Source organism: Astyanax mexicanus, chromosome 5 (assembly GCF_023375975.1).
Source record: "Astyanax mexicanus isolate ESR-SI-001 chromosome 5, AstMex3_surface, whole genome shotgun sequence".
NCBI classification, from domain to species: domain Eukaryota; kingdom Metazoa; phylum Chordata; class Actinopteri; order Characiformes; family Acestrorhamphidae; genus Astyanax; species Astyanax mexicanus.
In genome coordinates, this window is record NC_064412.1 from 13068983 (window position 1) to 13091238 (window position 22256).

General features: G+C 38.8%; 1 protein-coding gene across 1 annotated transcript in view; it reads left to right on the plus strand.

Moving 5' to 3' along the window:
* The window catches only part of LOC103023398 (copine-9), a 158749-nt gene that overhangs the window by 23996 nt on the left and 112497 nt on the right, over positions 1–22256 (plus strand). The window contains exons 3-4 of the mRNA XM_007253317.4: positions 5733–5779; positions 12668–12771. Of these exons, the coding sequence (XP_007253379.2) occupies positions 5733–5779; positions 12668–12771 (151 nt within the window). The remainder of the gene's footprint in view (positions 1–5732; positions 5780–12667; positions 12772–22256) is intronic.

The window sequence follows — 22256 nt, forward strand, 5'->3', positions numbered from 1 at the left end:
GAAGATAATAAATAAACTAAAATAAGATATTGTACAAATATATGAATACATGGAGAAATCACAAACATGCAGTATTGCAGTATCAGTGTCTGGAAAAGTGTCAACAGTGCAGTAAAATGTCAAATGTGCAAGTAGATAAAAATCTAGACTATGCATCCCATGAGATTCAGTTCTCCTCAGTCTTTCTTTCTCCTCTGGGAAGAGTTGAAGAGCCTAATGACTATAGGGATAAAGGATCTCCTCAATGTGTCCATTGAGCAGCTCTGTGACAGCAGCCTGTTATTAATTAACCAATACATTTGAAAATAATAAGATTTTTGGGTTAAATGTGAAGAATAACTTCATTCAAATACATTCAAACAATGAACTTGGACTTTTACATTTTCATCTACTATGCGTTGGGTACTTATCATATAGCAGATAATAGAAATCTTCTATAGACATAATTCTACTTTGAAATATTAGACAAATGATGTCACGCCCACACATACCCTGTATCATGTTCTGGAGTTTTGGGAGTTTATAGTAAAGACCTCCATTTAAGAACGACTGATAAATGCTGTAGTGAATTACATTGAGGTCTTGCACTCATGCACGCAAACACACACACACACACACACATACAGATGGTAACGGTGAATCAGAAGCTAATCTACGCGGGGTGAAGGCTTTGAGTGTTTCTGTGTGTGTGTGTGGGTGGGGTGTAATGATCGGTCAGAGAGGATGTCCTGCACTTCAAACCCTGACCAGACTGAGTATAAAGGGGAAACCCTGTGAATCTGCCACTCTTTCATCTCTCTCTGCTTCCTCTCCATCCCTCCATCAGCTATAAATCCAATAGTGTGGAAAAAATGAGAGAAGAGTTTAAAAAAAGAAACCAAGAAGCCATCCTTTTTTACATGTTGAAACATATGGACAATTTCTCATTTCAACAAGAGAATTCAAAGTAATAGAACTATACATATAATAGAACTAAAAAACTGTGAGGAGAAAGTTAGGACAGCCTCACATTTATGTCTTCTTAAAAATGTCTAAATAGAATCAGGTGCACAAAATAGCATCAGATGAACAAGGATAAAGTTTTTTGGAGGAGCCTGTCTTATTTATGAGAGATAAAATTGGTTTGCTTTTTATTGTTAAAGCAAGTAGATCACTATGGCCAGGTGCATAGATCTCTCTTAGGCATTAAGGAAGAAGAGTGTAGATACATATCTATAAGTCTGATACAGGATTTAGCAAAGTTCATTAATTTCTAGATATATTATGAGCAGATATTTGCGATTGTGGCTTATGGCCTAAATTTTGACTTTATTAGTACACAGCACTTATTTTCAAAGCACATTCTTGGCTTTTCAAGATGCATAAACCATAGTAAATATAGAATATATTGAAAATAAATAATGAAAAGGTTTCTATTGGATGAAAAACCCCAAACTATTAACACTGTACTTCAAGATAATTAGGTGTTAGTACTGAAATTTTCATAATGGCTGCTGGATTATCTCCTGCCTTTAATCCACCTGCTCTAAGCACAGGAATTTCCGTCTACACTATTTAAACACTGGAGGTATTCCCTTTACGCTCAGCCACACTTCGTACACAGCCTTATCTGTGTGTAAAGCTCACTGGAATCACTTATCTGCCACTAGCTAAATCCCACCGGACCTTCCGTCCTCTTTTCTCCACCCCCCTCCCTCCTCCCTCCCTCACTCCCTCAGTGCCTCCCTCCTCCCTGTCTTTGTTCATTTAGCATGGTCTTGTTTATGGTCTGCTTTGAGAAGGTGGAGGGGAGTAGAGGGGGACAGGGCTGAGGGTCACGCCTGGCTGCTCGGAGCCTGCACTGCTGACATTATGCTAATTGCTTTCTCTACAGCCTCGCCTTTAGCTTTGATGTAATATTATGGTGGGGGGAACAGAACAGAAGAGGAAGGAGGGATGGGGCAGAAATTGAAATGAGGAAAGTTGCTTTCTTATGAAAGAGAAGTGATGGAGAAGCTGAGAAGAAGGTAGGAGATAAGAAAGTGGGCTTGTGTTGTGTAGGAAAAAAGGTAGATACTAGCTGCGTCCGGAAACCTAGGCTACAGTCAAGGTAGGCTGATTTTTTCTATGAAGGACCCTCTATATACAGCTATAGAATACTGCCGACTTAGCAATTTCGAGGAAGTAGCCAGTGCATCCCTCTGAGCCCTTCAGTTTTCAGTTGTTAGACTGTTTCATATGTGACCAGTAAGCAACTGAGAAACAGTGAAAAAATTTTAAAAATCACTTAAAACAAAAGAAAAAACAATATATGTCCTGCCAGTCCTGCCACTGTCTGCCTGTATGCCACGGATTAAAGTGCTCTCAATAAAGACTCCATTTCCCAGGATACACCTGCATCTAACCTCCCAAATGTTCGGGAGTGAATATGTGACGCCTCAGCATTCTACCCCACGTTTCATTTGTTTTTTGTTTGTCTTTTTGTTATTCAACCCTTTTTGTACTTTTGACCATTCTTTTTGCCTATCCCTTGTTTTGTTAGTTTTCTAGTTGGCAACCTATTTTTGTATTTTGACTACACTTTTGCCTTGCCCTTCTACTTATTGTTGGATATCCTGTGTATGATCTCATTGCCTGCTCACTCTGGTATGTTGCTTGTCTATGTTGCCCTTTTGTTACTGACCTTGCCTGTCCCTGACCATTCTTATAAGCTTAGATCTTTATTTAATTAACTGTGTGTTTGGTATCTGCGTGTGTCTGTTGTGTATTTGACCACCGTGACCATGCCCAAACAGCAGCCTCAGGTCACCTGCTTGCCAAAAGTTGAAGTAGTTACATAGACACTCATCAGGTCAGCACCCAGTGCACAGAAAATATATATATAATCACAAATTAAAATTCAAAATTAAATGCTAACATGATTGCCAAATACATAGTATGGCTAAATAATTGTCATTATTGTACCATTTTTGTCATTACAGTATCATTTAGAATTTTTTCTAATATATCCTGAAAGCTTTTTTATCTGGATCGCTTGAAGTTGGCAGCACCCTATATTGACCTCCCACCACTGTTGAGAATGAGGCTGTGTCCCAATCGCAAACTCTGGTTTTGCAGTTTATAGGTATATGTTTGAGTAAAATGAACATTGTTGTTTTATTATATAAGCTGCTGACAAAATTTCTCCCGAAATCCAAATAAAAATATTGTCATTTAGAGCATGTATTTATAGAAAATAAAATGGCTAAAATAATTCAAAGAAAACAAGTTTATGTTCATAAAGTTTTAAGAGTTCAGAAATAATATTTGGTGGAATAACCCTGGATTTATCACAGTTTTTATGCATCTTGGCTAGTTCTCCTCCACCAGTCTTACACACTGCTTTTGAATAGCTTCATGCCACTCCTGGTGCAAAAAATTCACGCATTTCAGCTTGGTTATATTCCAGAGGTTTTTAATTCTGTAAAATCAAAGAAACTCATCATTTTTAAGTGGTCCCTTTTTTTCCAGAGTTTTATATTCTATTCTTTATAGGTAAGGTTTTGGCAGTTGTACATTGTAACCACACTCATTTATTATCTAGATGTCTAATCATTTAATCATATGGCAGCAGTGCAGTGCATACAACCATAAAGATATGGGAAACAGCGTCAGGTAATGTTCACATCAATCTTCATAAGGGCAGTGCTGGTGTCGGATGGGCTGGTTTTACTATTTCTATAACTGCTGATCTCCTGAGATTGTTTACACAACAGTCTGTAGAGTTTACTCAGAGTGGTGCCAAAGAGAAACACGTCCAGTGAGTGGCTGTTCTGCAGACAGAAATGTCTTTTTAATGAAAAAGCTCAACACAGAATGGCCAGTCTGGTTTGAGCTCACAGAGAATCTATGTTAAATCATATAACCATTCTAAACAATTGTGCTGAGCAGAAAAAGGATTTCAGAATGAACAGTTTTTCTAACCTTGAGGTGGAGATGGACTACAACAACAACAATACTATGATGATTTCCACTTCTGTCATGGCCACAGTTTACCTGTATTCTAATGGCTACAAAAAGGCACCATGTCAAACTGGTTTTATGAACATGACATTGAGTTTCATATTCTTCAGTGGCCTTCTCAGTCAGTGCATCTGAATACATCACATTTGAGATGTGCTAGAGTAAGTGCTTTACAACATCTGAAAAATATTATTATTATAATCTGATTGTTGCAGTATATAAAGGGAGTTGAGCAGAAAATGTAATTTGATGTAATTTGCACGGTATCAGTTATCAAGTCTTCAGCTGTGAAAAGAAAGGTATTTGCTACCCATAATAATAATAATGCAACTAAATTGAAAACTTAATTAGGATCAGTGATCAGTAACCAGCCTGAGACCTTAAATTATCGGCCTTTATTTAGGCTGCTCTGTCCAATCTAAATCTAACTTTGGGCAGCAGGGTTTCCTATTAGGCTTATCATGCCCCTGAGAAGGGACAGTCCCAAAAACCTCAGAAAAAGTCTGTGGACAATCTAAGAAAGTCTACAAAGCAATTTCTTATTCTCCCCTCTCTACCATCAACACCATACTGTATATACACCCGTACTGTATAAATTAAGAAATCTGTCAATCATCCCTGGAATTAGTGTTCTCCTAAATCCTCCCTAACTGATACATATTTATCGGTACGGTTTGGCAGTCAAACCTCTGCCAAGTCTTTAAATAAGGAAGCACTTACTGGCATGATAACACTTTATAGTTAAATGCCAGTGCTGGATTTGACACTAAATCAGGTCAGATCTCTGCTGGTCCTGATCATCAGGCTCACGTGTTTCGTGTCCAGGTGGGTACCACCATTAGCATCCTGTGCCATAACAGATTGTGTGAGATTAATAACACAGCGTATTTTGTTTTTAAATATTTGAAGTCTATCTGCCACTGATTTTGTAATATTAATTATTTGTCTTGTTATTTGTCACACCTACACTATTTTAATTATTATTATTTTTCCATATTTTAGGCATATGGGCACTGCAGTAGAAATGCTTTGCCACCATAACATTGATTTGTTTTGGACAATTTAGTTTTAACTGTCCTTTTTTTATTTGCTTTTAAAATAAGACACAATTTATGGTTTATTTCAACCATTTGATGTAATCCTAAGTGCATCACCAACATTGAAAGTGATAATTTAAATGTTATTATCTTTCTTGGAACAATAACCATGTTAAATAATAAAATAATGAAAATGATAAATTAGTAAAAAAGAAAAGAAACTGTATTAAGGAAAAAGATCTTTAAAATGTTAAATTGTTGGTATCAGCAGTTACAGTGCATCAGAATATAGAATACAGAACTACTTAAAGTCTGGCACTTACACATGTTTAGCACAATAGGGCCGGTACTGACACTGTCGAATAGAACTGGTTAATTAAGACATCTTAAAGTCTTCTCCTTCATGATGGAAATATTCCAGGCTAGCTTCTATCATTCCATGCCGCACTGTGCAAATGCTTACATGTTGATCCTGTATCCGTTATTACAGATACACTATAATTAGTTTCAGTAAATATTTCATATCATTTTGACACTAAACTGGCTTTTTTTCTTCTTAATTGCGTAGATGGACAGAGTTTGGAAAGGTCACATCTCTCTTGCTGAGGAGATATTTGACTGCACTTAATTTGCTGTGGCATTTCATTTTAAATTACCTCTTGAGCTCTTTAATCTCATGTTCTCTCTGTCTCTCTGTCTCTCTGTTCTCCACAGTGGTGGTGTTGTACATACAAGGAATAGGTACAAAAGAATGGAGAGAGGTGAGTATGGTTTTTCTAAGTCATATATGCACTAGGGGTGTTCCATATCATATAATACTTAATATTATCGCCAACGTTTTTGAATATCACATCGCAAATATACTCTAAAACATTAGGTTATTATTTTAGGTCTATATGGGCCATCAGGGTACAATTTTTTTACAGTTTGTACCAAAAGTAAAATTTACACTGTTCTCATTTTCTATTAAAAAATATGTACTAGAGAAAGATTATATCTGTCCAGTATGATTTATTTTACTTCAGTCCTGGATATATATAGAGTGCATTATTAGTATGCTGACATATTGGATTATTGGATCATTGTGACTTATGGAACACCCCTAATTGAAATTGTAACATATCATATTGTGTTCTATAGTATCACCAAACAAACTTTGATATTTATTTTGTTGCAGTAGTGTAATTTTGAAATGTATATATATATATATATATATATATGTGTGTGTGTGTGTGTATATATGTGTATATATATGTATATGTATATATATATATATATATATATATGTATATATATATATATATATATATATATAATTTAATGTTTTGTCATAACATCGAGACTACCCTGAAAAATATAGACCATTTAGGAGCACTTTGTAGTCCGTTCTTTCCATATTTTGATATCCTCTTTCACTATGTTTTTCAATAATGATGAATGCACAGGACCACCACATAGCAGCTATTATTTGGATTGTAGGTCATTCTTAGCACTTAAGTGACTTTAATATGATGGTGGTGTGTTAATAGTGTGTGTTGTTCTGGTATGTGTGGATCAGATACAGCAGTGCTGTTGTAGTTTTTGAACACCTCAGTGTCAGTGCTAGACAGAGTATTGTCTACCAACCAGAAATATCTAGCCAGCAGCTTCAAGTGGAAAGAGTCCTGTGAGCAGCTTCCTGTGAGCACTGATGAAGGACTAGAGAATAACCAACACAAACTGTGCAGCAACAGAAGTGTTACTGTCTAGGTAGGCATGTAATAGAGAGGTGAACATTGAGTGGACAATGAGGACTGCTGTGTCTAATGCCCTCAAACCAGCACAACACACACTAACACCTTATACACCACCACCATGCCAGTGTCACTGCAGCGCTAAGAACAATGACCCACCAGTAAAAGGAGGGTAATATAAAGTATTCAGAGAAAGATAATCGCCATAATCTGTAATTAAAATATTACAAAGTGCTGTTATATAGGCAAGGCAAGGCATTTTTTTTTGTATAGCACATTTCATACACAAAGGCAATTCAAAAATGCTTTACAGAAATATTTAAAACTAAATGTAGGTCAAGTTTAAAAGAAAAAATATATATATATATATACTATATATATATATAAATTAAAGGGAAAGAGAAAACTCAGAATTAAAGTGAATTAAAATGAATAAAATTTGAATATAAAAAATTAATTTGAACAAATAGACAGTGGGTATAGAAACTGTATCTTAGATTTACCCTGATAGAACATATGGAGTTACTATACAATATTACAGTTGGTCAATGTAAAAGACACCTTTGCTCGAAATACAGCCATGTTTCTAACTTCCAATACCTACTGGGGTGAAATGTTGCAATAGGATGTGATGCCTTTATTTAAATAGAAATGTAGAGAGGCTCAGTTGGTGAGAGTGTCCTTCCAGCTAGTGCCTTTGATTAGGGGTTTCAGGAGTCAGATTTCTGATGAGAAAATGAATCACAGAGTGTGTACCCCTAATGGACACCTAGAGGAAGTAGTCTGAGAAGGGCCGGCCAAAAAAATCAAAGATGCTGATTTTACAGTTATCCTGTCTCTATTGGAGCCATAGAACAGGAGAGAGAAAAGCTGAGACTGGAGGATCATGGTAACAGAGCTATTACTCTGTCTCTCACGCACACTCAGATGAGTTCTCGCGTTTAATTTGTGCTTTGTGGTACTATCATGGCTGTCTGTGGAGAAACCTGCAGGGTGTCTATCAGTCTGACTGAGTCTTAGTCAATGCGTTAGTGTATACATGTCTTTACTGTCAGGAGATTTTAACAAACCAACGACTGGAACGACATATAGCTATACGAGCAACATATAGGACCTCAGGAAGGATATGTCTAACATGTCTAAAACCTTGAAATACATATTGCACACAAGGAATATCATCAGATACTGGATGCAAATGTCAGACCTGTTAAAAGCCTAAACACCAACATAGACTGCCTGAAGAGAAACAAACAGAATGGCTTTCACTGAACATCACATTAAACTTGTGGATAGATGGAAGAAAACAAACTCTGCATGCAAGTTTACCCATGAGTATCTCAGATCTTGAGGACCACTGCAAAGAGAAGTGGAAAACATTCCAATTACAAGAACTGAAAGACTTTTAGCTGCTAAAAAAAACTTTCAAAGCTATGATTTCTGCCAAAATGTCACTAGGCTGAAGCAGTTTTCCAAGCAAAGTGGGCAAAAAGTCCTCTACAGGGTTCAGAGACACTAATTAACAGAAAGTGTTTTGATATAGTTATGTCTGCGAAAAGGGGTGTAACCAGCTATTGAAAGGAAAAATACATATCATGTTGGATTTTTGTTTTCTTATGGATATGTGAATGGTCTACAATGCAGGGTTATTAAGTGTTTGAAGTATATCTTGTGATATGTAGCTAAAATGGTAACAGGATCATAAACAGTCACGTATATATTTACGTTTTAAAGACACAAGACACATACTGCAAACTTAAAACGTGGTGGAGACAACCATATTACTGCGATACTTTTCACCCATATGGCTCGACCAGTACTGGAATGAAGCACGTGCTGGGTTGTTCATTTACTGTAGCAAGCTGGACCATTCAACTAATTTTTCACATTTATTTAAAAATTAGGTTCATTTTACCTCATAATTAGTGCTTGATTCAGTGTAGTCATACTGAATGACATGAATTCCAGCATGTTTGGTCTAAAACAAACACAAAATGTACATATTATTCTTAGTCCATTAAGAATGCAGAGCTGATGTACTTTACAGGTAAGTGGTCATACTGATCTGAACACATGACCTGAAGGCTCCTTATTTGTCTAATTAGCTAATTGCTAGTTTGAGAAGGATGTGGACCGTAGAAGCAATTAGTTTGTGCACCGCAGGGCGTAATGAATCACTTCCTCAGCATTTCCTCAAAGCATCCATATTTATACACTTTATAAGGACTGGATTGAATGAAAGGGAAAATCTTCACGTTGGCTGCCAGATCGAAACGCTGCCAGTGTTCTCCTACACCAACTGCCTGCCAGAATGGAACACAGTCTGGACTGTCCCATATGTTTCAGCCCCTTCTTGTCTAAGTCCACAAACCCTCAGGGCACGATGTGATATATACGTGTGTGTGTGTGTGTGTGTGTGTGAGAGAGTGTTTACGTGAAAGCTGTTATGAACATCTCTTCCGTGCACACAAACACACTGGAACAGTACAGATGGAGGGGATAGACTGCTACAAAGTGGATCCCCCAAACTGTTGCATGTAAGAGCTGCCAAATTGACCAATTTCTCCATTTAACCCTCCTTGTGAATGCCACTCAAGCACCAACTGTTCGACTCATCTGTTGGCCAGAGCGTTTTTAGACCCAGCTACGTGATACCGCACTAGAGGCTACAGGAAAGAACACTTTCAGTACAAAAAATATGAAAGCTTTTTAATGCTAATCTCTGGCTGAAGTGTCTTGCTAAGGCTCAGAAGTCCCTCATGTTCAACATCGGCTGGATCGAGAGCCATCGTAAGCTCAGCGCAAACACACCTCCCCATTACCAGCCCAATACTAATGGTTACCATAGTGGCTGTAACCTAGTTTCACAGAACATTGCAATAGCAATGATGTGTGTGTGTGTGTGTGGTGTTATTTTTTTTCCATTTCTAGGGGGCAGGATATAACAGCACTCTTTTTCTGTCCTTATGAATACATTTTCATTGGCTCTCTTGCTCAGTCTAGGCAAAGCAGATGTGTGATATGTTAGATTTTTCTTTATTATCTGTGTCGCTTGCTAAAAGAATGAGAAATCTGAATTTCACATGTCTCTTTTTTCATATGTTCCCCTTAAAACTACATTTTTAAATATAACTGCCTTCTCCAAATCTGATTACATGCCTTATGTTTCTCTAAATCACCTCAAGGTCATTTTCTTTATAGGCGTACTTATTATATGTAGAAAAAAAGTGTTACTGAAGCACCAAAATATCAGACTAAATATGCCACTGCTACAAATTTGCTACTAAAAATACAGAGCATGATGTGTCCTTAGTATCCATAACACACTAATGGTACTGAGTGTGTTCCCATACGTCATTACATTCACTTGTTCTCTCTTGAATGTTGTTAGCAAGCAAATGAGTGTGATGCAATTGAGAGTCAGACTTTCTATTGTCTCTGTGTCACACACACACACTCACTCACACACACACACACACACACACACACACACACACACACACACACAGTCAGCTGTCAAAGTGTGGTTAATGAATCTTGGGACTTTGACACTGAAGTGTCCTCTACATGTGAAATTAAGAGCAGGGCAGTATTAATGGGAGCTCTTGAGAGAATGGAATTGAAAGGCATTTGAGGGCAGGGATGGTACCTTTATCCACCAGAGGAAATTCCAGTCTTCAGTTTCTTTCCAGAGATGGCTACTACCACAGAAAGCTAGCCTGCTGTGACCCTGCCTCTGCCTGCCAGATTGTACTCTACAGGAGGTGTAGAAAATGCATGTGTGTACCTGTTTGTTAGGGGTCCAGACACTTGGGGTTCAGTTGTAAGGACTGTTTTCACATATGATACAGCCACTGCTTTCCTGATCATTTGAGCCTAACTGCACCATTTTTTTGCATTAAAACCATGTATAGATTCAGTGATTAAAATGCAGGCTACTCTAAACACCTCTAAGACAAACAGAGATAAACACTCTGAACTTTACACACTGCAGCTTCCCAGGCTAGGTCATGTCTTGGTGGAATTTCCATTTAAAAATATTTAATTCAGGACCAGTTTTAATCAATGTCTTGGAATCCAAATCCTACATGTGCAAAGGTCTAAATATTATTCTGCATAGTGCATAAAAATGAAAAGCAGTGCTAATAGAAAGGGAAGCTCTGGAGCTGCTCATGTTCTCAATTCCAATGCCCGTGTGAGTTGGAGTGGTATCAAACATAGGGTTGTGTAGCAGTGAAATTGCATTATTTGGGGTACTATAGCACTAATGAAGTATGATCTAGATTCCTCTGGATACCACCAATGCTCCCTAATTCCCCATAGTTTTTAAAGAGGCACTAAACCCTAAACCATATTTTTTCTTTAATAGCTGAAATGTGTTCCTTTAAAGTAATAAAACATACCAGTCCTGCTTAATGCCTTTTTTTTTATTACAGTCGCTTCTGTCTTTGCAGCAGTGTGCTATGATATGTGGACATTTACGATATGCAAATCAGTCAATCAATAATACTACCCTATGCATTAAAATAGTCATTTTTGAATGTACATAATAGTAAATACTCTGTAATACTCTCCTGGTGGAATTTCTATTTAAAATATATATATATTTCAGTACTAGTTTTAATCACTGTGGGAAACATCTGTGTTTTCTACAAACCTCACTAAAGTCAACATTGCATTTGATTTCCATTTTTATTTGTTCATGCCAGCTGCTGATGTCTTGAACTAACAGAAAATTAAAGTTGCAGAGTTGTAGGCTGATCTTGTGCCCTAAATAGCACTTACATTCTATAAACAAGTCACACCTTTTTATAGTTCCCAAATGGTGCGTGTTTGAATGTTATGGTGTGGCTTTATTGATTTAATTAATAAGTTAGATAGTTATATGTGTATGTGTTCATATTTCATTACATTATATCATGTTTTGTTGGTTCTACGCTTCTAGTTTGTGACAATATTAAAATCATATAGAAATAAATTGGGAAATAATCATTAAAAGGGCATATCATTTTCAAAAGAGGACAGAAAAACAGTCTTAGATCAAACACTTTTTTCCGTGTCATGGGGAATAGGTGTTTGATCCGTGAGTGTCCTCCTTTCCTCTCTAGGTTTCCAGCTGTTTCTGTGAATTCCCTTCAAGCAGAATCAATGAGATGAAAAAAGCAGAAGGCTCGAGTTGTCACCCTCAAAAGAAGGTTCACTTTCATGCTGCAGTCCGATAGCTAACGTTGTGTACTATGTTTGCGATATGTTTGGCCATTTCTGCCATTGCAATCAAAGACGATAAATGAAAAATGTAGAAACAGAATAAAAAAAAGGTCCATGTGTTTTTGTTCAAGCTGTTTCACTTTGTTGCGATACATCAAAGCTACTGAAGCTCTGCTGCACCATAATCATTACATTCCCTAGATACTGGATACTGTTACCTATTCCAGCAAGCTTAATAGACTGACAAATCTACAAACTGTATTTCAGCAGCTAATAGTACACAGTAACCTTTTCCTAACCCGCTGCCAGTTTGCATCATCTCCACAAGTTAAATGTAAACCTCACATGAATGGATGAAACTAAAAGGATAAAAGTCAGACCTGTAATCCACAGTTTAAGCCTGTTAGACAGTGTGATTGATAGGCAGGCTTTAAGGCTATAGGGGTTTAGGTGTTCTCAGGTACAGCAGGCGATCAATAGCTCATCACTGCCTCATAAAGAGCAGGCGACCCATTGGCTGAGGGAAATTGGAGTTCTGGGCTCAAAGTTAGCATGGTGACTAGAAGTAAGAGACAGACTGAAGTTTTTAGCAACTCTGTGGGATCAATTATCAAGAGCATTGTCACAATGTGGTATGAGTATCATTTGTGAATTATAGATTTGAAATGCTGCAGCAGAGTCTAATCTTTGATTCTTTTTCATCTTTTCCAGTTTGGCAGAACAGAGGTGATTGAAAACACGCTGAATCCGGACTTTGTGCGGAAATTTGTTCTGGATTTCTTCTTTGAGGAGAAGCAGAATCTTCGGTTTGATGTGTGAGTGCATATTCTCTTGTGTGTTAAAAGTTTGTTTAATGTAAACTAGTTTTCTATTTCTGTGCTTTTAACACTGTGAATAACACATTGACAAAAAACATGGCACACCAGGAAGGAGTTGTTGGAATCAAACTGTATTTTACATGTGGGAATATAATGATGATGTAAGCTATAAGGATGGGAGACAGACATGGCATCAGCAGCTGCAGCTGAGCCTGGAGATCCTTCACACTCATAGGAAGCTGAAGCTGGTGTCTGTCCTGGTCCCATAAACATCTGATTTTTGATAAATCCAGCAACTGGACAGGTGAAGACATTCCTGGGAATGCCGTGCTGTATGTGGGCAAGCATTATCCTTCTGAAAATGCCAGTTTGAACACCTGCCATTGAGCAGCTACAACAAAGTGATAACAACCTGTCTTTTACATATCGCTGAACTGTTAAGTGTTCCTCATACATCCCACTACTAGGGGCGACTGACTGTTGTATGTGTCACACCATCACACCTGCAGTTGAACCCAACTGTCTTAAACAAATCTTAAACAGAACCTTTAGCATTAATTGCTAAAGATATAGAGTTCTAGCAGTCCAGATTTCTTGTTCATGACATCACTGAACCAAATGAAGGTGTTGGTGGCTGGCTGAATATGGCTAATATGTGGGAGGGCAATTTTTTAAAAGTACTATCCTGCTTCTCTCAGTCTAAAATATATTTGATTGCATCATAGTGGCATGTCTAGTAGTAAGAAAATTTACACCAATAGGTACACTACCTATAAGTAACCTCTAAAAGTTTTTTTTATTATTATTGGACAGCAGGGGAAAGAACTTTTATACACTCGCTTATGGCACAAGCCAGTATCTAATCAGCTCACAACTGTAATCATTTACATATCTGCCTCAGACCTAACAGCGCTAACTCATGCATCATTGGTGGTGCATCATTTTTTGTCATTGAACTTTAAATTTGTACTACATTCCTTTTTGTGCATTGCACTAAGAAACATAATTAGACTGTTATATATGTATGACCAGTACGTTTCTCTATATGGAACCTTTCTTAGGACAGTCCTACCATGGTCCTGTTTTACCTTGGTAGGACTCTGCAGTGCAGACTTTGGAACACAGCTAGCGTGTTCAGAGCATTATAATTCAGGTTGGCTTTGTTGTGTTTGACCTGTTGTTTTGTTTTTGGCCTGGATTATGGTCTTTACGGTCTCTGTGCTGTATCCACCTGCCTGTTTTTTGACCTCTGTCTGCCCTGACGAGGAGTGTGGACAAAGCCCCCAAAAAGTCTCTCTGCACATGCAGCCTGAGTCAGCCCATTCATTACAGGACTGAACTTTCATTATTCAACTATACTGAGATGAATACACTTTTACAATCTATGCACCTTTTAAGATTTCACAATAAAATTATGTACAGCTCTGGAAAAAAATTAAGAGACCACTTAAAAATGACGAGTTTCTTATTTTTTACCAAATCAAAAACCTCTGGAATATAATCAAGAGGAAAATTGATGATCAAAAGCAATCAAACCAAGCTAAACTGCTTGAATTTTTGCACCAGGAGTGGTATGAAGTTATCCGAAAGCAGTGTGTAAGACTGGTGGAGGAGAACATGCCAAGATTATTGATTACTGAGCTCTTAAAACTTTATGAATATAAACGTGTTTTTTTTGCATTATTTGAGATCTGAAAGCTAGCCATTTCTCATTTTCTGCAAATAAATGCTCTAAATGACAATATTTGATTTGGAATTTGGGAGAAGTTTATAGAATAAAAAAATAATGTTAATTTTACTCAAAATCAGAGAAACTGATTCAGAAACTGAAGTGGTCTGTTAATTTTTCCCAGAGCTGTATATGTTAGAAGTATGTTTAATGTATCCTCTGTTACCTTTAATTGCTGGCATGGTTATGACAGCTAAGCAACAGAAAGATATGTAATCATATTCAGTAGATAAGTGGGCTTATTTTTTTTCTTTTTCCTTTTTTGTTTGTCTGAACTCATGTTACTTCTTCAAATAGTTTTTTTCAAGAGAAATGCACAGATGCTTTCTCTCTCTCTCCATCTCTCTCCTTGCACCCTAGGAGGTGATCAATGTCCTCTGTGGGGGTTTGGAGAAGTGCTCATGGTAGATCAGGTGGAACTTGGAGCAAACTCCTGTTCAGATCCTTCACATAGATCAGAACCTGACAGCCGCCCCATCAACACTCAGACAAAACAGTGTCCGTCTGTTCTTCTAAACCCCGCGTCCTCCTACTCCTCTATCATCCGTTCCTCATGCTCCTCACGTAGTGTCTCCTTACATTACTCCCTCTCTCTTTCCACCTCTCTGTTACTTGTTAGATATATTTATATTTATAGGCCTGGGTACATTTCCTATTTGTTCTATAATTGTCCACTCCATCAACTCACTCTCTCGCTCTCTCAGAGTCTCTAAGCTGCGAGTGGTTCCCTTTATCTCTCCCCCCTCCCTATCTTGAATCCTATTTCTATTTAGCCCTCACTTTCACTTCAGTCTATTTCTCTCTCACGCTTATTTTTCACACACCATAATCGATAGAAACTCTGACACAGCTCTCTCCCATTTGAGCCGAAGGGGGTGTTTGCAGGCTGTGGAAAAAAAAGAGGAAGAAAAAACAGTGTTAGAAAAGGGTTAGAGTTGTGTCTGGAGAAGGGTAAAGCTGTCATTTTTTACAGCTGTCTTCACAAGTCTGCCAAAATCCATTATTGATTTGGTATTTTTGAAGCTTTTTTCTTTTGCTTTCCTAATGTCACACTGCTCGAATCAGACAAAAGGCTCTTTTTGGAGAACCAGCATTGGTGTAATACAATCAGAGATAAACTCCACAGATGCACTCTCCAGTGCGTCGGTTTAAATTTGGCAGTGCTTTATTCTCTCGGCCTGGATTTGATGTACTGTATGTGCCGCATTTGTTTGAAAGGACGCCCACGTACCTGGCCTTGAGGTGCGGTCAGTGGGGAGCACAGGTCCCCAGCCATCTGGATGTCAATAAACAGATGGAGCATGGCATCATCTGTCTCTTTAACTATGTGAGCAGGGGGTCTATTGTGTGTGTGTGTGTGTGTATGAGAGAGAGAGAGAGAGAGAGAGAGAGAGAGAGAGAGAGAGCTTTAAAAGGAATCGTCTGAACCGTAAAACTGTTAAACTGTCACGTGAAGAATATATCTCGCTATTATACTAAAAAAAGCACTTGCTTTGTCTATTGCTCAGTCACCATTCATGTCCTGTATGTGCTTTTCATTCAGACCGTGTCATTAAACACCATATGCTTTATATCCTGTATGGGAAACATTTAGCTGCTATTTAATTAGAGCCAGTGACGCTACAGTGCGGGTAAAAGCTACATTAGCGGAGGAGATGATAAATTTGAGTCACGTCTTGGCTGGTGGTGACTGTTGAGTCATAGTGTTTGGAGAGCCCCTGTAGAGTAGTGTTGATGCTAAGCTAATCCCCACTGAAAATCATTAGAGGCTGAATTATTGATACTCAGCACCCATAGAGCACAAAGAAGTGCTCATGGCATCTCTATCATTTATTGGCTTTCAAAATCGTCCATGATATTCCATGAGACTTTTGCTTTTTGTACGTTCATATGGAAAAATGCATCTGACTAAGACTCGTAGTTCTTTATTCATCTTCTGAACTATGTTAGTTTAACACCAATGCATGTGGTAAATTGACCTCTGTCTCTTATATGGGTTCCACAGGGCAAGAGTGGAAACGCATGTCATTATCATCTCATACTTCTCACCCAGGCAAGGCTGTACAATCAATAACTCATTGAACGAAAGGTGACTTATTGATATACACTGGAATGAGCATCATTTGTTACAGGAGTTCCTGTCCCTGACCAAAATATTATTAATAAGCTATATAAGAATAAGTATTGCAGCATTGTAACTGAGGCCAGCCTTAAAAAGACTGTGTTTATAAGATGGGTTAGTTTGAGGTTTGGTTAAAATAAATGATATGCTTCGAGTAGATATATCAGGTTTAAATCCTGTATCATGCTTCTTGCCTTCAGCAGAGTCCGAGAGAGCACTATTGGTTATGTCTCTTTGGGTGGGTAGATGGTGCTCTCTCCACACATCGCTCCATGTGTGATGTTGATCAGTACAGGTGTCTGTGGGCTGATGTATCAGAGCTGGGATTAACTGTTAAACCCACATGGACTAAGCATGGACTAAGCGCTGCCGCTATGATCAGGAGATTGCACGTTCGAATCCTGTTCATGTAGTTTGCCATCAGCTGTCGGAGCCCCGAGAGAGCACAATTGGCCTTGCTCTCTCTGGGTGGGTAGATGGCGCTCTTTCCCTTCATCACTCCAAAGGGTGATGCCTGCAGCACAAGGCGTCTGTGACCTGATGTATCGGAACCGAGTCGCTGCACTTTTTTCCGACCCAGCTGGGATGCTACTCGGAGATGCTGCATCAGCAGCAGTTTGAAAAAAGCCTGACCTCACATGTGTCAGAGGAGTCTTCACCCTCCTGGTGTTAGGTAATTGGCCGTGTAAATTGGGGAGAAAATGGGAACAAATTTTTTTATTAAATTATATTTAAAAATGGACCTTAGGAAAAAAATACAGAACAATAAAAGCATACTGATGCTTTTAATAAGCCTATTGTTTTTCTTGCACATTATGTAAGACTATATTATGCTCAGCATGCTTGTCACTCTCTCTCTCTCTCTCTCTCTCTCTCTCTCTCACACACACACACACACACACAATATTCTAAAAATCTGAAGAAATAAATTGTGTTTTTCAGAAGTGTATTTACGTGATGTAGAAGGAGATGGTTTGTAGATGTAGCAGAAATTCATAATGATAATATCTGTACAGTGTCACTGGCAGATAACTGCTTTAAACAACCATATCAATTTGAGAGATTTTTAGTGCAGATATTATGCATGAATTAGCTTATGTTTCTAATTTTAAATATAAGGGTTGTTTAGCATTAAAACCTGTTTAGACTGTAAATAGATGTATAAAACGTATTTTTACACTTCAGTGGAAAAATGTACCTTCTTCAGATGTGTCAGTTACTCAGTGTGTGTATTTTACTTATTTTTTCAATCATTTATCCGGATACAGATGTGAACATATTGATTATTACATTAGTTTTCATAATTGTGCATTCCCTCCCTAACATGACTGATGGATCATGTCTATTACATGGACTTTTCTTGTGTTATTCTTAGCACCCCTCCACTTTTTCTAAACCTGAATAGAGAGACATTAAGGTATGGCTTTTGCACTGATCTGATTGCTATTCAAATTCAACGCTTTTATGCTGAGATTTGAGTAGATTAGCCAGCACTCCTACGGTGCAGACATGGTAAATAAAAAAAAAAATGTGCATGAAATGTATTCAGATGAAAATGACAAAAAAAGAAAAGGATGCAATTCAGCCTGCAATGAAACTCCAGAGTATAAATGGCGTGTCAATGTGATAAAGAATCTTCTTGGTTAGTTTCTCCAAAACCGTGTGAAGTGCTGCTGACTGCTACAGGCTTATTTGTTATATTTGTTTGTGTTGTGTTATTGTCTAGCATATGCTACGCTAGGAATTATAGCAGATTCGGTGCGTAATAGAACATATGGGCCATTTGATATTGTACCTTTTGATCTCTTTACTATAAAAGAGAATTTGCCTTTCTCTACATATGCATCTTCCCTTAATGCCTTCCCAAGTGTTTTGTTTTTACATGCTTGAAGACCTAATACTGCAAAACATGTTATATTTATATTCTAAAAGCTCTCAAGGATGAAAAACAGTATTTTCTTTGCTGTGTTTGAGTAATTAGCTCAGTACTTATAAGTGACCAACCATGAAGTGTTGAGTCTCCATACACTGTACACACAACAACATAAAACCCCCCAGAAAATACAGCAGAAACAAAACAGAGCTGAAAAAAAAACAGTAAAACCCCAAAATGTGTTAAACTATTCCTGATTCGTTATATTTTACACCCACAAAATGTACCCACTGGTAAAAACAACCTAGTCAGAACTACTGAAGCAGTTAAATATGACCGTGACTTCAGGAAAATATGGTGTTTTTAATACAAGAGAGCAGCACATCTCCTCCAGATTCTGCTAGTTACATTACATTACATTACATTACATTTGGCAGACGCTTTTGTCCAAAGCGACTTACAATAGTCAAGTACAATGTAAAATAAGTTTAAAGGAAAAACATCTTTGGATAGGGACAAAAGGAGGACAAAGGGGAATAATAGGATAGAGGAGTGAAGGAGAGGAAGAAGGAAATGAGGTTAGAAGTAGTTAGTGTGTTAGAGGTGTTAAGAGAGTAAGTGCTCTTTGAAGAGCTCTGTCTTCAGGAGTTTCTTAAAGATAGCGAGAGATTCTCCTGATCTGGTAGTGGAAGGTAGTTTGTTCCACCATTGGGGAACTCTGTATGAGAACAGTCTGGATTGCTTTGTGTGAATGTTTGTTTGGCAAAGCGAGGCGACGTTCATTGGAGGAGCGCAGCGGCCGGGAGGTAGCGTAAGCCTTCAGGAGCGAGTGCAGGTAGGAAGGAGCCTGTTCTGACATCACCTTGTAGGCGATTGTAAGAGTTTTGAATTTGATGCGAGCCTCAACTGGTAGCCAATGGAGCTCAATGAGCAGCGGGGGGACATGTGCCCGTTTTGGCTGGTTGAAGACCAGACGTGCTGCTGCGTTCTGGATCATCTGGAGTGGTTTTACTACACAGGCCGGGAGGCCAGTTAGCAGGCTAATAATCACAGTTATGGGAAATCAATAGTTATGGGAAAACAGGCTTGAAATTGGTATTATCACACCCATTTTTGTTATTTTAGTTTATTTTTATTTTGCTTGGTAGCGCTGTAAAACACAATCAACTTTATTTAATAAAAGTCATTGTGTTTAGGCAAAATAACATGATTGTAAATAGGATTGTTTAATGACATCTTAACTAAAGCCATATCTATTATTTATATCTCAAAGAACAACTTCTCTAAAAAATGTAAAATATGCATACCATGACAATTTAAGGTTTCCTTTTTTAAAGAGTCCATATCCCATCATCTTGTATTTTCCATTTGGGTGTTTTTATGTTGAGGATGTTGAGGGCATTTGCAACAATTAACACAATTTAAAAACAAAACCTGCAATGTACCAGCATTTAAACCCTTCGTTTCATCCCAAAACCAGTTTGTCTCTCTTTTAACTGGAACTTATACTCTCTGCTTCCTCTCAAAGGTCATATCAAAGTAATGTTTCAGTGCTCCAATCAGGCTGAATTGAGACTGTATCTGACAGGGTGGCTGTAACTGGGCAGATCAGAGTGAGTCAGTTAAATCAGCTGGAGGTATGAAGCTCTGGATCTTCTCTGAAGGGAAACTGTTTTCTTATCTCAGTGATTAGGAAAGGAAACTGGACGTAGGGTCTCGCGCTCACCATAAACAAACTCAGTTGCAAAAGTAATTGAATTTCTCATTCCCCTGTAGCAGCACTTCAGATTGAAAGGGAAAGCACTGTTACCCTGCTGTGCCTTGTTTACAGTGATTATTAGCCTGGGCATTTTGCTGGGTGTGTGTAACAGGGCATTCTTTATTTGGAAGCTTTTTTTCGGTCTGAATTACAGGGGCCACCTCAGCTACATTGTGTCACTGCTTTATGTAAATGAGTGCCATTAAATTTTTGAGTGAGTTTATCATGCTTGTGTGCTAAATCTCATTTCAGCAGCGCTCGCGGGCCCTCGCACTCTGCCATAATTTCATTTTGATACAGGCATACACCAGAGGAGCACTCGTTCTCTGCAAATATGAGAGAGGGAGCATGCACAAGCGAGAGATAAAGAGAGAGAGAGAGAGAGAGAGAGAGAGAGAGATTAAAGGAAAAGAAAGTAAAGACGGGAAGGGTTAAAGGAAGAGAGAGGTACATAGAGAAAGTGATATGAAGAGAGCAAAATGGAGTGCAATAGAGGGTAGTTGGAATTTGTCAGAGAGAAAAACAGAGTGGGTGAAAGTGAGAGAGAGAGAGAGAGAGAGAGAGAGAGAGAGAGAGAGAGAGAGAGAGAGAGAGAAAGAGAGAGAGACAGCTGGGCAGGGACATGGGAAAGATAGAAAGAAATAGAGAGACAGAAATACACAGTGATAGCGTGAAAAGAGTTTCTGAGGAAAGACGAATTGAGACAGAGAAAAAAGGGTAGAAAAAATAGTTGGATAGAGAGAGAAAAGACAAACAGGCAGCAAGGGAGATGAAAAGATAAAGAAAGTGAAAAGTAAGAAAAGGTAAAGACTATCAAAGAAAAAGGGAGGCAAAAAGAAAGAAAGGGTGAGAAATAGCAGAAGATAAAGAGGAAAACAGTGAGAAACAGATAAAGAGAGATAAAATGAATTAGATAATAAGAAAGAAAGAAAAAATTAAGAAAGACAGGGTGAGTGTCATGGTCAGAACAGAATAGCAGACAAGCGCAGATACTGATAAAAACAAAGTAGGTTTATTATAATAATAAACAGATGAAATCAGGGTCGATACAAAAATAAGGGTGATCACCAGTAGACAGAGCAATGAAGACAAAACCATACCATAAACGAGGGACAGTCCAGAGTTCATACACAAGCAATCCAGTATCAGAGGTAATCCAAGAGGCAGTAGTGAAAGCACAGTCCAGGTCATACACAAACAATCCAATATCAAAGGCAGAGGCAAGAATCGGCGTCGAGTAAACAAAAGCAAGGTCATACACAAAGTAACTGAGACAAGAGATAAGTAACGCTTTGTACGAGGATAACCTACAATACGCGGCGATGAAGTCTGTTTGGCGTGCACCTTTATAGTGCCAGCAATCAGTATTCGGGGCTTCCTGGTGGAAGCAGGTGAGGCGTCACGTGATCAGGTGAGTGCGTGATGTCAGCGGGTGGTGCATTCTGGGTAGTGTAGTTGTTAACCTGAGAACCTCCGTTAGAGCTGGGTGTGGAAGGGACAGAGGAGCTAACAGCACCAGACGTGACAGTACCTCCCCCCAAGGGAGTCGGAACGGAGCCGGAACGGGGACGGCCACGACGACGTCCACCCGACGGGCAGGGAGTACCGGCGGGAGGACCAGGCGTAGCCTCAGAGGTGACGGGCAGGCGGGGGTTGCGAGACTGGGAACCCCTACGCACCGGAGCCGAAGAAGAGAGTGAGCGCTTGGGACGCCCACGGGGTCTAGGAGCAGGCTTACCAGGGTGACGGGCATGAAATTCGGCCAGTAGAGCAGGATCCAGCACGTCACCGGCGGCAACCCAGCAACGCTCCTCAGGGCCGTAACCCTCCCAGTCTATGAGGTACTGGAGCACACCGCCACGCCTGCGTGAATCCAACACCTCTCGAACCGCATAGGTAGATGAATCCTCCCCCTCCACTGCCGCGGGCGGCACGTCATCTGGAACACCCTCAGCAAGCGGACCTGGGACAAGAGGCTTGAGCAGAGAAACATGGAAAG